The 15,971-nt window shown below is 49.3% G+C and overlaps 1 protein-coding gene across 1 annotated transcript; it reads right to left on the bottom strand.

The window, feature by feature from the left end:
- Positions 1 to 2,495: 2,495 nt before the first annotated feature.
- SMARCD1 (SWI/SNF related, matrix associated, actin dependent regulator of chromatin, subfamily d, member 1) lies at positions 2,496 to 14,158 on the bottom strand. Its single transcript, XM_036865401.1, has 13 exons — positions 13,915 to 14,158; positions 13,050 to 13,237; positions 12,739 to 12,781; positions 12,520 to 12,642; positions 11,914 to 12,036; positions 10,729 to 10,845; positions 9,341 to 9,442; positions 8,886 to 9,047; positions 8,708 to 8,805; positions 7,346 to 7,481; positions 5,624 to 5,746; positions 4,405 to 4,506; positions 2,496 to 4,273 (listed from the first exon to the last, which is right to left on the bottom strand). The coding sequence occupies exons 1-13, from the start codon at positions 14,089 to 14,091 to the stop codon at positions 4,220 to 4,222; spliced, it is 1,548 nt and encodes a 515-aa protein (XP_036721296.1). The 5' UTR covers positions 14,092 to 14,158; the 3' UTR covers positions 2,496 to 4,219.
- Between the last annotated feature and the right edge of the window lie 1,813 nt (positions 14,159 to 15,971).

Raw genomic sequence — 15,971 nt, 5'->3', positions numbered from 1 at the left:
AACAAATTGTATTCAATCCTAGCAGCAGATACAGGCATGCCTTCTTTTCCAAGGTAGGAACCGCCCCACTTGTCCCCCCAGGACCCAGAAAGCTGCTCTACGGGTTCAGCCTCTGGCGGTGACGGGTCACGTGTTGCCCCACGCTAGCCCCACTGCAGGGCTGTGGGTGAGTGAGGTGGGTGGGTGTGGCCCCTTTGAAAAACAAGAGCACATAAGAGGTAAGGGCCTGCTTTGGGGGCAACCCAGCCCAAGGATACGAAGACCCCATGAGCCCAAGAAACAAAGCACACCAGTGGGCCTCTCCTCACCTGAATGTTTCCCAGGAAGTGGGGTAGGGAAGGTCAAAGTTGGAGGCTCTGATGCCAAGTGGCCCACAAGTCTTTTGCAGACTCTGGGCTTGAGGAGGAGGAGGATAGGAGAGAAAAGGCAGCCCAAGTGTTCACTTCCCTTGAGAGGTATTGAGCTTCCTTCACTTCTTTCTTGGGTTTCCAGGCTAACCCCACACTAGGGGCTCCTTCAGGTTAGTGGCTAGTTTGCAGAAGCCAGAAAGGGGAAGGGAGGCAGGACCTGGGGCAGTTGTGACCCCTGTAGAGCTTTGTGGTCTCAGATGCTGTACTCAAGAGCAAGCGGGGTGTGTGCTTCTCGGGGAAGGGAGGATGGAAGGGACACATGGCGCAGTTCAGGGCTCTACATCACCCACAGCAACCTGTTTAACTACGAGGGGGAACTCTGGTTTCTAGGCTGATGTGGAGAGTGGGGCGGAGGCCCTCTACACTCCAGCTGTCTGTGCACCTTGGCCTAGAAGGCAGACAGCACTGTGTGCTCACGTGCTGACCTCCTGGCCTGGCCGACTGCTGAGTGGGTGTTTCCATCCCCCTGGGCTGCTGCTGGCTGCAAACAGTGATAAGCACTGGGCCAGAGGGGAGTCTGTGTAAGCAATCACTGGGTAAGGGTAAGTGGCCCTGAGGTCAAGACTGGGGAGAAATGGTTTCCTAAGTTCTAGGGACTGCCTGGAAAAAGCCCACCATACTCTACTCCCATGGCCAGGGAGTTCCCTTAGGGGGACATACGTGAAATCAGCAGTTGATTGTTTCTTTCAGGAACAAAATTATGCCTACTACAGAGCCAGCCTCCCACAGATCACTGTTATTGCACTGGCACTGCGACAAAGGCACCAGTGCCAGGCTGCCAGCTGGGAGCACTGATTATGGGTGATGGAAGAGAAAGAATGCTTCTGTCCCTGGCACACAGGATGAGAACCCCAAAGAATGGACGTTTATGCATAAAATAACCTCGTTTTTGCCTAAATGCTTCCATCTTTTTGTCCCTACGATCATTTTAAGTAGTATGGAGACAAATAATTTGTTCATTTATATAGGAATAAAGACCGTGCAGATTCAGAATTGGCCTGTCACAGGAAGTTATCTGTACCACTAGAGCTCTTTTCCCAAGAGCAAACTGCAGATTATTTGCTTGAAATTAATAATGGTTCATCAGCCATTCATTACACATGTAATTAGCCTGGGTGAAAACAGATGCCATTTCAATGTCCTTGACATCAATTTTTTCCACTCCCAAGTTATCATCACCCACACACACTCTTCTTCTGCTTTCCCTACTCAAATCTGATAAACTCCCACATTCCAGATTGGGAATAGTGGTTGTATCCTTGGTGGGTTTGACTGCATATACGCAATACTTGAGTGTTCACATGCATGGAGGCAAAAGTTAATTTTTTAACTACAACTTTGGAATGTAGTTGCCTTCACCCTGTGTTCTAAACCCCCTTCTTGAGTAGAACCAAGCTAGATAATGGCACAAAGGAGGAAAGTAAAGAGCCACCAGGTGGGAAGCAGGCATATGATGGAAACTGCAGCAGAACTTCATGCTTCTGCTAATGGGACCCAATCCTGAACAAAGTCTTCTCAACTCTACCAGTGAAGGCTTGGTTGTCCACAGTATGAGGATAACAGCGCAGCACTTCCACGCCAGTCTTAGGAACTAAAATCTTACTCAGGGTTGAGAAAGTGGAACCTTAAAGAATGGCAGGCACACAAACCACAAACGTCTTCAGTCCTGATACAGCGCCGGCCCGTATGAAGACAGGAGCCCTGAGAATTCTAGAGGTGGCTCAAGTTCATCAAGTGTAAGGGACCACAGGTACCCAAGGATAGCACACTCGAGCCAGCAGGTGCCCTGGGGAGTTTAGAAGGACAAGGGAGAGAATGGCAGTGCCACTGTCTTGTTAGAACCTTCCTTAACGGGAACTGAGGACAGGACTCTCAGATCCAGTGATGAAGCCCCCTAATCCCAACCAGCACCTGGCCTGCTTGGACCACCAGGGCTGACAGAACAAGCTCTAAGGTGAGAACCTGAGGTCCCCAGGGTAGAAATCTTGTTTTTCACCATATCCCCAGTGCCTAGAACCGCAGCTGGCACACAGCAGGTGCTCAATAAATATTTGTCAAATAAAATGAACAAACACCATGAGCATGGCTAATGGTATCGAAGAAGAAAGCTCAGGGAAGAGCTCTCCATCAGTAGGTAGGGGGACCCATCCTTCAGAAGATTCTTTTATTAAAACTGGGTGACATCGATAAGGGGACAGTACAAAAAAAATTTTGGTCCATGAAAAAAACATAATAATTCAGTTAATAAAAACAGTTATCTTCAGGGACACTGTGTAGGAGTGCTGAGCTTCCTTCTCATGGTTCCAGCCCCAGGGACAGAGGTTGTCTGTCCAGTGTCACTCTGGGGAGAACCTTTCAAGGGAGGAGTGGGATAATGACAGGAAGGGGAAGACGGGGAGAAAGTTCTGCTGTCCCCAGTGTGGAACAGTCAGGGATACAGGGCTGGGGGATGTGCTCGCAGAAGCCTGAGGAGGGGGTGGGGAAGCAGGGGCTTTGTCAGTTCTGCGGGTTTAGAGCCCATGCTGAACAGAATTCCCCCTCTGTGCCCAGCTGTCTCCCACCCTGCTGTGTTGAGTCTGCGAGCCTGGGATATGCTAACTCGGGGGTGATACAACCTGGAAGAAGAATTTGAGGCTCTCCTGGAAAGATGCAAAACCATCTCAGTTGCAAGGAGCCAAGATCACAAGGTCCTGCTGCTACCTGAGGGGTCTGAAGCTTTTGAGGGCAGGGGCTGGGGAGTCACAATCCTGTGAGGCAGGGAGAGGGAAGAGTCACAAACCCAACTCAGAGCTATTCTCCAGCCCTAGGCGCTTTCACTCCTCAGTGCCCTAGAAGTCACCAGTGGGTGTCAACTGGGCAGACAAGGGACAGGAAGACAGGGATGGCCCAGGGCTTTTACCCGTTTGATTTTAGGCCTGTTTCTCCATGAAAGGATGGGGGAGGCAGGGTGGAATGAATGAATGAGTCACACCTCCAAGCAACTGCAGGAAGGAACAGCCTCCGCTGGCAATGACAGTACCCTAGGTGAGGGCCCTTGGGGCTCTGACAGGGAAAGGCAAGATTCCCCCACTCAGATGCCCTGGGTTAGGACAGATAGGAGGGAATCCTAAAAAGCAGCGACAGGGAGTGTGGTGAGAGGGAGCAATACTAAAGAACAAACTCCAATACTGACGCGGACCCCCTACGAGGGAGCAAGAGAAGCACTGAGACAGCAGGCCAATCCAGAGGGCTGCGGACTGACCTGGGGCTCAGTGGAGCCCAAGAACCAGGATTCCTTTAGTGCTAGAGGGCAACAAGTGAAGGGACAGTTTGCTCCAAACCTGTGGAGGGAAGGAAGGAAACTGGATTCTGTTATCAGGAAAGCCAAGATCAACTAGCTTATAGAGTGCCCCCAGGCCTGAGTCTCGGAGAAGGGGGCTAAAGCTCCCAACTCCTGGGTCTCTGAAGGGCAGGATCAGTGTAGCTGGTCCCTTTGAAGACCACTTGGCCTTAGGCCCAATCCATTCAATGCACTGATTACCACTACGGGTTCTCTCTCTAATACTATCTAGAGGTCCTATGCAGACCAGGGGAGGGTACAGGCACATGGGAACTTTGTGGGGCAAAGGGAAGCTGGGGGTAGGAAGGGATGGGGTGGGAGAAGAGGGTAACAGGTATCATGTGAGACCCTCTTCATTCTGGTGTTGTCCTAGAACCAACAGCATCCCCTGGAAGGCCCCAAGCAAGACCAAGGCAGGTGCTATGAGGCAGGCAGCACAGGGCCCAAATAAAGAAATCGGTGCAGCCAAATCAGGGCTGTGGGAGAAGCCCTATGTATTTCGGATTCCCAGGGCTTGCTCTAATTCTTGTCGTCTCTGCTGCACCTAAGGAGAAAATAGTGGAGGGAGTGGAAGATGAGACAAACCAGAAGTTAGTACCTAACACCACTGACCCCCATCAAGGGTGCAGACCCCTTGCCTTTTGTCAGTTTCTCCTGTGCACCCCAGGTGCCTACCTTGGAGTAGAAGTATCGGCACACGGCCTCCTGTGCCCAAGGCTGGAAGTAGAACTCAGCTCGGCGCTCTTCCTCTGGGTTACCCACCACATCAGTCATGGTCTGAGGGAGATGGGAGGGGGAAGACACAGAAGAGACTTGTTTCCTTCCTTGTCATCTGTTATGGATTGAATTGTATCCCCTAAAAGATGTTGAAATCCTAACCCTCCCAGTACCTGTGAATGTGACCTTATCTGGGAATAGGGTCTCTGCAGATGATCAAGCTAAGATAAGGTCATTAGGGTGGGCCTAATCCAATATGAGTGGTGTCCTTATAAAAGGGGAAACTTAGACACAGAGACAGACATGCATAGAGGAAAGATGCTATGAAGACACATGGAGAACACCATCTACAAACCAAGGAATGCCTGAAGCTACCACAAGCTAGGACAGAGGCCTGGAACAGACTCTCCCTCCCAGGCCTCAGAAGAACCCTGCTGACACCTTGATTTCAGACTCTAGCCTCCAGAACCATGAGACAATATGGTTTCCCTTGTTTAAGCCACTCAGTTTGTGGTACTTTACTACGGTGGCCCTAGCAAACCACTAAAACAACACCCAAAGTCGCCTCTGCTGTCAACAAGTCATTGCCTTGTTCAGGGATCCTTTCAGGCACCCCCTGTCCCTTGCTCCTCTTCTTGGGCTAACTGCAGTCAATCACCACAGGATAGGCGAGAACTGAGGACACATCTCACACAGTCTGTGCTCATTCCTACCTTCCTGCCTGAGCTTATGGTGCTCCCCTCTCCGGGATATAACTCAAATCCCAAATTCTCCATGAAGCTTTCCCCAGCTATTCTAGCCTCATCAATCTCCCTTCTCCTTTGTATTACCTTTTTGGTACTGGTGAGTTCCAGTAACATCTTACATGATTTACTACTTTTTAAATCACATTAACATGGTTTCTCCGAACAGAATGTGTGTTACTTTGAAAGAGATCAGGTTTTCCACTCTGTATCGCCTACAATACGGTGCACAGTGACATCACATAGTAAGTACTAGATAAACACTTGATGGTTCCACCTCCATTTCCCTACTTAATTGTAAAATGGGCCCTGGAACACACTAAAGAAAGTCTGGCCCCTCACTTCCCCCCGGCTCTCTATCTCATGCTACGGAAACGGAGCAAATGTATGCCTCACGGATCTAAGTCTCTTTGCACCCGTCCCAGGTTCTTTACCTTGAGGTCCCGGCACTGGGACTGAAGCCAGTCATTGATGAAACCCTGAGGGTCTCTGGCAAAGCTCAGCATGAACTCTCGCTGGGTCTTCAGCTGATTGATAGTTTCTATTGTCTCATGGATCTGAAAGGAAGAAGGAAGCTCGTAACATTTTCACACTGGGGAAATGCAAAGTTAAACGGCAGGCAGTGTGTGACTTCTTGTGCCGCTCCCAACCTAAGAACAGAGTGCGGCCCAGAAATGGCACTGCTGCCCCACCTGCTCTGGCGCTCGGCATTCGCTTAGCAGGTGGTGTGCACTGTGTCTCTATACACCCCACGTGAGGGAAGTTTTCCTTTTAGTCTCCACAATGTCCACTGTGGATGACGCTACATGGTAAATGTTTAATCCACAGCACAAATGGGTCCCGAAACACTCTCAGGTAGAAAAGAAGTGGTACAGAGAGCTGTCTCAAAAGCTGTGGTCCGTGGGTTTTGTTCTTTGTCCTCTTCTCAATTCTCTATACTCTTCCTGGCGATTTCATCTACTTGTATGTCTTCCAGTACCACTGACAAGGTAATAAGTCCCCAGTCTGCAGACCAGAGTCCATTATCCAAACTCCAACCAATCCACCTGCTTGACATCTCAAGGCACCTTAAACTCTCCGAAACTAAATTCACTACCTTTCCCCGAGACCTGCTTCTCCTCCTGTTCCCAATCTGAATAACTACAACTGTGCACCCCAGCTGAAAACCTGAGGGTCGTCATAATGCCTCTTCTCCCTCATACCTCACCCCACCGTCTCCATCCAGTGTCCAAATCCCTGCAATTTCACCTTGACACCTTCCAAATCTACCTACTCATTTCCATCCTCACTGTCAGGACCGTAAGTTTAGGCCCTCGACACATCTCACATGCATCACTGCACCAGCCACTCAACTGGGCTTCCTTCCTCCAGATCTGCCCCCATTACAATTCACTCCCCACCATCCTGCCAGTGATCATTCTAAATGCAAATAGCACCAGGCCCTCCAGTTTTCAGGACAAAGTATAAGCCAGTTTTCCCCGCAAAGCTGCTTCATGACTAGGATCGTGCTTCCCTATCCAGTTTCTTTTCCCCAGCACCCCGAGCTTTATCTAACACAGTAAACAGCTTGTACTTCTTGAACATGCCAGGCTCTCCGCTCATCTTTGGGCCTTCATATACCCTGCTCCCTCTTTCTGGAATGGCCTCTGCCCCCCACGCCCCTAAGCACCATCCTCCTTTCTCCCCTTTCGTTGACTCCCATGTCGTCCTTCAAGATTTAGTTGGGGCATCAGCTCTTCCAGGAAGGCCTCCCTGTTCTCCTTCGTGTTCCCAGAGCCTTTCTGGCTTTATTTGCATGGACTATGTCTGATAATGGTATCAATAATAACAACAGGAGCAGCAGTTGCCATTTGTTTTTATGTGCCAGATACAATGTCATGTCTTTACATACATTGTCTCATTTAATCCTCATAACAACCTTATAAAAATACGTATTATGGTCTCTATTTCGCAGATCAGAAACTGAAGCTCAAAGCTATTAAGAGGTATAGCCAAGAATCAGAACTCATGTGTGTCTAGCTCCAACCAGCACCAAACAGAGTGCCTAGCATTTACTGGGTGGCAGTACATTTTGAGTGAATATCAAGAATCAAAAGAAGCCAAGAAGCTGTGATAGAGGGCTGGTGGTACCCAACTATCCAGGGCATGGTCCCTACCTTGTTGTCTAGAGTAGCAATCTCCTGCTGGCTGGCAGTAGACAGCAGAAAAGAATTCATCTGGGTCTTCAAGGTATCATCCACTTCCACATCAATGTCATAACAAGCTGTCTTTTTCTGATCATTCGGGTCAACACTGGGGAGGAAACCAAAGGGGCCTGGTAAAGGGCTTGTCCCCTAAGACCTAATTACACAGGGTCAAAAAGATGGTCTAAGACTGAAGGGCAAGGAGCTGACTGCAAAAGGGCACAAGAGACCTCTTCGGTGTGACGGAAATGTTCTGTACATTCCTTGTGGTGATAGCTACAGGATGTATACATTTGCCAAAAATCATCAAATTTTTCTTTAAGTGGGTGCAATATATTGCATATAAACCTCAACAGAGTTAATTTTTTTAAAAAACTCAATGGTAAAAATTCAAATGTTACAAAAGATATCCAATGAAAAGTCAGTTTCTCCCTCCCCACAAGGAGACCATCACTACAGTATCTTCTGTATCTTTCCCCCTGTTAAACTAAACTTGACCCTGAAAATTAATTCAAATAAAACACATACCACTCAAAATAAAAAGTGGCCTAACTTTAAGCCCATGAATACAGGACAAACTAGCTTCTACTGACCCAGTGTATGGGTTGTAGGAGTTATTATTGGCTGAGTGATGATGGTTCAGGGTCTAATGAAAGGAAGGCTAATTAATATGGAATAAGGGAAAGAAGGCAAAGACTACATCCAGCCAGAAGACATGCTTTGAGGAGAAACTGCCTTCCTTCACTCCGTATCTGCCCAGAGATGCCCTGCTCATCCATCTCTGAACAGAAAAGCAGATGGAGGTAACGGAGCTGGAGTCTCAGCTTGCAATGTCCTACCACCCAGAGAAAAGATTAGCTCACCAGCGAGGAGCTGGTAAATGTCTAATAACTGATTCTCCAAAAGAGAAGAAGAAGAAGAAGAACAAAAAGCCCTGACTTGTAGCATTTGCTGATTTCTGTGTGTTTTAAATATTCTCGACATGATTGACTTCAAGATGCCAACATTATATCACTGATCAAGGAGCTGGGAAGGGATGTGCAGTAACACATCATTAGATAGTATTTCCACCATACAGACACAATAGACAGAAGTAACCTCGAAAACACAAACACCGGTAAACTAATATAATAATTCAGAGATGATGAATTTTTGAGTATATATTACCCTTATTTTTAATATAATGTATTTAATTGCAAGTTTGTATAATTTAACCTTAAATAACGACTGTGTTTAACAACCTGCTTGCAAAATCCCTGAAAATTTTGAGAACTGACTTTTGCAGCTGGTGCAAACCAGCTCCAGCACACCACCGCCTTGCACACACATGCTTACCTGATGACATGATTAATGATGATGGGCTCTGGTGGCATAAGCAAGGCGTGGAGCCGTTGGGGGATCTCTGAAAACTTCATACGTTGAGACTCAAAGATCTGTGGGAAAGAGGAGAAGCAGCTAAGAGCACAATAAGTGCTCCAGTGGACTTGAGCAAAAGAATGGGTCCTTTTCTTACCTGCTGGAGGTACTTGTCACAGATGACAAACTCCCGCTCATGTGGGTCCTGGAGCTTATGCGTCTTAATATATTGCCACAGTGCTTGAATGATCACTGGACGGGTCTGGGTGTGGATGCCCAGCAGCCGAGCCAGACGAGGGTCTAGTTTAAACTGAGGAGGCTGTAGAGAACCAAAGAGTATAGAGATGAAGCTAATGAGCTGAGTCTACGTGCATGATGAGGTGCTTGGCACGGCCATACGTTCGAGCCATTCAACAGGCATTAATGCTGTGCTTTCCCTGGGGCAGAAAAACACTAACAGGAACTCAGAAATGACTAAGACCCTATCCCTATATTTAGGGAGGTAACAGTCTGGCGGCAAATTACCCACAACTAGACTTAAACCTTTAAATGTCCGACTGCTGATGGGATGTGGCTGTGAAAGCTGGACCCCCTCACAACAGCACAGAATACCTGGTAATCCAGCATCAGCAGGACAGTACACCGTACATTCACGTCTCCTGGCCGCTTCACCTGGAAGCCATCTGTCTCCTGGGTAGTGGCGGTCCTGTGCCACTACAGAGAGGAAGATGTCAGGGGGTGCTCTCCCAGAGGAAGAGCTGGGGTGGGAGGGAAGAGCTTCTGTAATGACTGAATATTCAACTTTGATTACTGAAGCTATTGGAGAAGAGCAACAGCATGAGACATTTTAAAAAACTGCATATGACTTTGGGATTCCTGTCTATAAGTAGATTGACCTTTTAATTATGACTGCTCAGGGTCACATTTAAATTAGCCTGAACTTTCAGTGATAATTTTATCCACAAAAATGGATAATATACATGTGTATAGTAAAATAACGTAGCTATCATCTATTGGGTACTTACTATGTGCAAGAGTATTCTAAGACATTTACTTGGATTATCACATTTAATCCCCACAACATCCATACGAGATAGGCACGATTAAACTTATTCTACAGATGAGAAAACTAATGCTTAGAAGAGTGAAGTAAGCTGCCTAAGGTCAACAGCCAATAAGTGGTGGAGCTGCTATCTGAGCTCTGGTGTGTCAGATTCTACAGTCCACATTCTTAGCCACTATGCTCTACTGCTATAAAGTTAAATATATTTACAAATTTCTATTGATGCTATGACTTACTTCCCTTATTAGATGGTAAAGACCTTCCCATGTCTCTTAGTGGTTGAGGTTAAGGGGCTGCAGCTACACTGGCAAAGAAAGGAGCGGGTTAAGTTCACTTGGAGCGCTGGACTGTCTCATTCTGGTTTTGACTGTATCCCAAGGAACACTGTTGCTAACACAGTCTTCAGAACACTATGTAATCAGGCATTACAATAAAGAATTTTTGATGATTTGGAATGTGAATCTAAACAGAGCAGGGACCAAAAGCAAGTCCCAGAACTGTAAAAGTAGCCTTGGCAAAGACTAGAACCCTATTAGTTAACGCCCTTAATCACAGCACTTGTTACCAGGAAAAAGGTTGAATGGTGTGTGGATAACTACATCTCACCATTTCTAATAAGCAAGATGCAGAGATGGCTTGGCATGTATAAGAGGCCTCCATCAGAATTTCCCTTGAAAGTGGGGGCAGCAACTAAGACAGTAAAATTAAAAAGGTGGGACGAGTCAGACTGCAAAAGCTCTTGGGTCCAAACAGTACCAGAACTGAACAGCTAGTGCCACCTGGAGGCCAACGTGCAAACTGCGTTGGAGGAACGGTACACCTGGGGTAACCCTTTATTCATACCTTCCCCTTTCCCTAGACATTAATGTTTGGCTCCCAAGTCCATCATCCTCCAGTCATAAAGTCAACGCAAAGCCTAGAGGACAGAACTACTCACTTCCACCAGATGGTTATCTGGCCCATACAGGTCTTTGTCCAGTTCGATCACCAAGGACTTAAAAAAAGAAGAGAACTTCCTCTTTTGTTTGGTGGCATCATATTTGGACAAGGCTGACTAGAGGAGAGAGAGGAAAGGTCATGTTAGAAAAGGCCAGAAGATATTCCCCAAAACAAAGTCCCATAAAAAAGGAACCCACAAAAGCAATGGGAAAAAAACTCAAAAATGTCTTCTGAGAACCTCTTAGGAGATGGCAAGGTAGGTGTCTGTGGATACTGAACAAGTCACAGTTGAAACAGAACCCTGAAGAAGCAGCCTGTAACACATATAGGGTGATTGACTTACCCACCTCATTTCCCCAAGGGAAATGGGGCAAGTTAAGCCAAACCTCTGCACATAATAAAGCGAGTCTAAACAGAGAAAAGTCTGACTCTAGAGGGGAAATGAATCACAGGTAATAAAAAGCCAGAACAAAAACAGCTTTATTTGGATGACATGACACCACCGGTAGATGGACCAGACCTATATAGAGAAAAAGGAGGCTCTGACACTGAGTCCTGGTTCTCCTGAAAAATGCACTCAAACTGGCTTGCCTGTGAACAGCTAAAAATAGAGAGCCAGAGAGTATAAGGAAATGGCAGGTGAGCTTCTCCAAGGAGCTTCTGGGGTGGGAAGTTTGGGGGCTATCACCTGTCAGCTGATGTTCCCATGAAGCAACAAAGAGCCTGTCAGAGAAATCTATCCCATGTAAACTGTAAAATGTCTCCAATGGAAGCTGGGAAGATGGAGATGCCACAGTGGAGATCAAGGACCTCAAGGACTCAGAGAGGAAAGCATGGCCTAAATGCTAAGTGCAAACTCACTTGGTTTAAAAAAAAAAAAAACCTAACTGAAAAATCTGCAGATACTGCCAAGTCCAATGGCTAGCAGCATCAGGAAGGAGGTAAACAACAAATCAAATCCCACGACAATAAGGTTCTCGATATGATACCACAGAGGGGGCCAAGCTGTGGGAGCCAGAAACAAAGAACCATTGTCTTTTAGTGCAGGGAACACAGTGACCCTCTCCCTGCCTTTCCCAACAGGAGCTGTAAGCACCAGTCAGGCTTCCTGCCAACCAGACAATGCTGCTTGTTCCCAGCAGCTCCCACCCTAAATGCCAACCACAGTGGACCTTGAACTCACATCCTCCAGGAGCCGTCCTTCTACCCGAAGCTCCCAGGAAGCCACCGTCCCTTCCCCATCCTCGGCATCTGACTTAGCCGGATTGAAAGTGTTAGAAATGAAAATTCGCAGCTTCCGTTTTTGCTGAGGAAGGCAGAAACAGGATTGATAGTGGGGCTTCAGTGGTTTGATGCTGAAGACAAGGGTCTCCCCAAACCTGAAAATGACTCCTAACAGACTGGCTTACTGTCTACCCAGTCCTTGGGGTGGGTGGATGGAGATTCCACCTAGAAGAGGAGTACAGGCCACTGGCCTGAGTGCAAGTGCATTCACCAGGATGTCAGATGGACAGAGTCATGCAAGGTGCCAGGTTCCCAAGGTGGCAGAGCAGTTGTAGCAAAAACACCAACAGGGTATATTTCTGGTGCAAGAAATATCAAAAGCCCCTCCCCCTTCGCTGTTCTGTTCTTATGCTTCTAATGTAATTCTCAGTTCGTAGGCGGAAGGGAGAGATGTAATTTAAATGCCAAGGAGAGCTGTGCTACGCCTTTGATTTCTCATCCCAAGCCTGCCGAAGGTTCCCACGTCCTCTCCTTTGGCTCTCTGCCTAGCACTCTCCTGCGTTACCTTGATGGGACGTTTCAAGGCCTCCTGGATATCTAGCCGTTTCCTCATGATAGTCTGGTCCAGTTTCCTTTCAAAAGCCAAGAGATCCATATAGGCCTGGGATTCTGGTACCAGTTCACGAATCTTAGGAGCAGAAAGATATCATTGGGATCTAGAGCTGACCATCTCTATTCTCAAGCTGGCCACACCCTCAAGAAGACCTATATTGCCTGGACTCACCCTTTGAGGTAGAATTTTGTCAGCCATCTTCTTTTTCTTTGCACTGTTTGGAACAAACTCTTGTCAGCATGGGATGGAACTAGCCAGAACATGAAGACAGGCTGTCCACACCTCCGTTTATAGTGAAGTGAAGGAACCGCAAAGCCTGTCTCAAGGCAGACACCCCCATCCCCAAAAAACGCAAAGCATTTTCAAGAATGAGCACCGTCTGCTGACACAGCACCACCACTTCTTGGTTGAGGGACTCCCACCACCTGCATCCTCACAGGCCTCCTCCCTCCCTCCCTCCCTCCGCCCTGGGGTCATCTTACTTGTGGTTCCGATTTTGGACCGCCTGCTGCTGGACCTGCTGGATCTGCTGAGGCGCAGGTCTCTTGCGGGACTGGTCCATCCCTGACTGGGCCAGGCCAGGTCGGACTGAAGGGTTCCCCCCATAGCCAGGGGGTCCCATGGAAGGTCCCTGAGGTGTCATTCGGCTGCCTGGTAGCATACCTGGTCTCTACACAGGGGAGAGGACCCAGAAATGTCATGGCTTCCCCTGCAAACCCCACCAAGAAAAGGAAAGTGGGGGAGGCCTGAGTTCTTTGAATGAAACAAGGCTGAGGGGGTGGGGTGGAGCACAATGGTGGGGTGGGAGGAGAGCCCTCTACCTTTGCGAAATCTAGATAACTGGAGCTTCCTCTGCTCCAGTCGTGACCCCACAGGAAAATATAGTCCCAAAGCTAAGACAGCTAGATTACACTCCAATTCTCCCCAGTCTATTTTGCATCTGGCGCATTGGACATCTCTAATTCCACGTTTGCTCAGAGAGCACTGCCAGCTACTGTCTCCTCAGAAGCTGACCTCAATTTGCCAGCTACACCTTCTGTGTTCCTCTGGGCGCTGGAGCTGCCTAGGCCCTTTTGCACACAAGCTCTCACAGGCCCATGCTTCGCCCCACTTCTTCGTCCACCCTGGTTGTACACCCTGACTCCCCAAGAAAACAATGCCCCTAGGAGCAGATGGGGATGCTAACTGCTTCCCCTCCCTTCCCCGCACTGCCTCCCTGCACCCCGACTCACGGCCCGAAATCCCTCCCAGGCGAGTCCCTCCTACTCCTCCCCCCACCCCTGTCACTCCCAGGCCCCCGCACGGCCCCGCCCCCGGCCCGCGCGCCCCTCCTCCCGCCCCACTCACCGGATAGGCCGCTCCGGGCATCGGGGAGCGGTACAGCCCTTGACCCGGCGCCGGGCCCATTCGCACCGGAGGCCCCGGAGTCCCGCCCGGACCCAGAGCAGCCGCCGCGCCCGCCCCTCCTGAGGCTCCGGCGCCGCCGCTCGGAGCCACAGACTGGAAACCCGCCCGGGCCGCCATCTTTCCCGGAGCCGCTGCTGCAGCTGCACAAAGAACCGGAACCGGAACTCCCCCCGCCCCCCGCGCGCCCCCCGCGCCCCCCGCGCGCCCGCCTGTCCGCCCGGCCGGCCCGCCGGCACGGGAGGCTCGGGGCAGCGAGACTGTGGGCTAGAGGGGGGCGACAAGCGGAAAAGGCGTGTGACCACTCCCTCCGGCCTTCACGGTCCGGGAGGGAAAACCATAGAGAGGAGCTCTGGGATAGAGAAGTCCTGCGAGCGGGCGCCCCCAGGCCGACGGAGGAAGACAAGGAACTGGAAAGGGGGACCACAGCCCAGGGTGATGGAGTAACTGCTTCATCTTGGCGCAATGCGTTTAACTTTACAAAGCGCTGTTTTTCCTTTCCTTCTCTTCCTGCTCTAAGCCCAGCTCGCTGAAGAGGAGTACGCACTGTTTACTCCATTTTACAAACAGGAGAGGTGAACTCAGAGAGTAAATAACTTGGCAAACTCAACCGACAAGTTAGCAGTAGAAGTCGAAACATAGAATCCAGATCTTCTGGTTCATAGTCTGGGGCTCATTCCATAGATAAAGTGCTTCAATAACTACCTCACGTTCGAACTTAAACCCAACTTTCCCCGTGACCTTTAACCTAACCTGCTTCTAGATTTTAAATTTATTTTGAAGTTTGACCCTGACCCCTCTCCAAAGAATCCTTTGTGCTAGGACTTCTCTTTGGGATCTTTGTTGCCTTTGACCTCTTCCTCTTTCCCTGCGCAGTGGTTCAAACCATTCCTGGTGTGATGGTCAGCCTGTCCCATCCCAGGAAGACCAGAGTATCCCTGCTTCCGCCTCCTTACTCCTGCCCTGATTGTTTGGCCCCAAGCCAAGCTCAGCTCTAAGCACTTAGTGGGAAGGCCTAAATACTATTCAAATAAGAGAAGAATGACACTGAAGAGGAGATAGTTAAAACCCAGTTTATTAGACCAGAGGCATGCGTCACCCATAGCCCTGCCTGCTGTTCTCCAACCGGAGCACACCCTTTGGCCTTGCTCCTGCTTCCCTCTGGAGAAGTCTGATCTCTAAGGAACTCCTAGGAGCCAAGAGTTCCCAAAGATCCTATATCCTCACTCTCCAACTGCAGGCCAATGCACAGGTGACCTGCCACAGGTCTTGTTCTGGGGTTGGAGACTGAGACAGCTGGGCAGAGAAGGCCTGTGAAGGGGCAGGGCTCTGGCCTGGGAGGAATGCCTGGTGGAGGGGGCATGGCAGGTACTCTACCTCGCTGGTTTCTCTTTAAGGTAGGAAGGGAGGGACAGAACAGCAGAGCTTTCAACTTCCCCTCTAGGCCTGTCTCTTTCTTCCCACTACCAAACTGTACCTTACCAGAAAATATAAGTGGTGGGCTTGGGTATTAGGTGAGCAAAGAGGCCTGGGCATCCAGAAGGAGGCAAAGGCCACTGACTGAAGACCTCAGCCTCTGCCTGTCAGCACCCCGCTGCTTCAGCTGCAGAAGTCATCAACCCACAGCTCCCTCTGTCTCTGCAGATCTCAATCCCATGGGTAGGGGCTCTCTCTGTAGCAACCCCCTTCCATGGGGAGGCCACAGTCAGCTAGGCAAAGGACATTGGTGTGGGTGAAGCAGGGGAGGGAATGTTAAGGCTGCAGGGAGGGCAAAGGGTACCCGGGTTGGGGAGAGAAGGTGAGGCCAGAAAGAGGCAGAGCTTGTAATTCACAGCTTCCTTTATGTCGCCACCGAGACAGTGCGAAGGTTACAATGCGCGTGTCGTCTCCTTGTGCTTCTTAGAGGGATGTGTGTACACAGTACAGACACCAGGGGAGAGTCCAACTCTTTATACAGGCGAAGGCATTCAGAGACCAGGGAGGGGGTGGAAACACAGAAG

This window comes from Balaenoptera musculus, chromosome 10 (assembly GCF_009873245.2).
Source record: "Balaenoptera musculus isolate JJ_BM4_2016_0621 chromosome 10, mBalMus1.pri.v3, whole genome shotgun sequence".
Taxonomy (NCBI): domain Eukaryota; kingdom Metazoa; phylum Chordata; class Mammalia; order Artiodactyla; family Balaenopteridae; genus Balaenoptera; species Balaenoptera musculus.
This window is presented reverse-complemented; position numbering and strand designations above follow the sequence as displayed.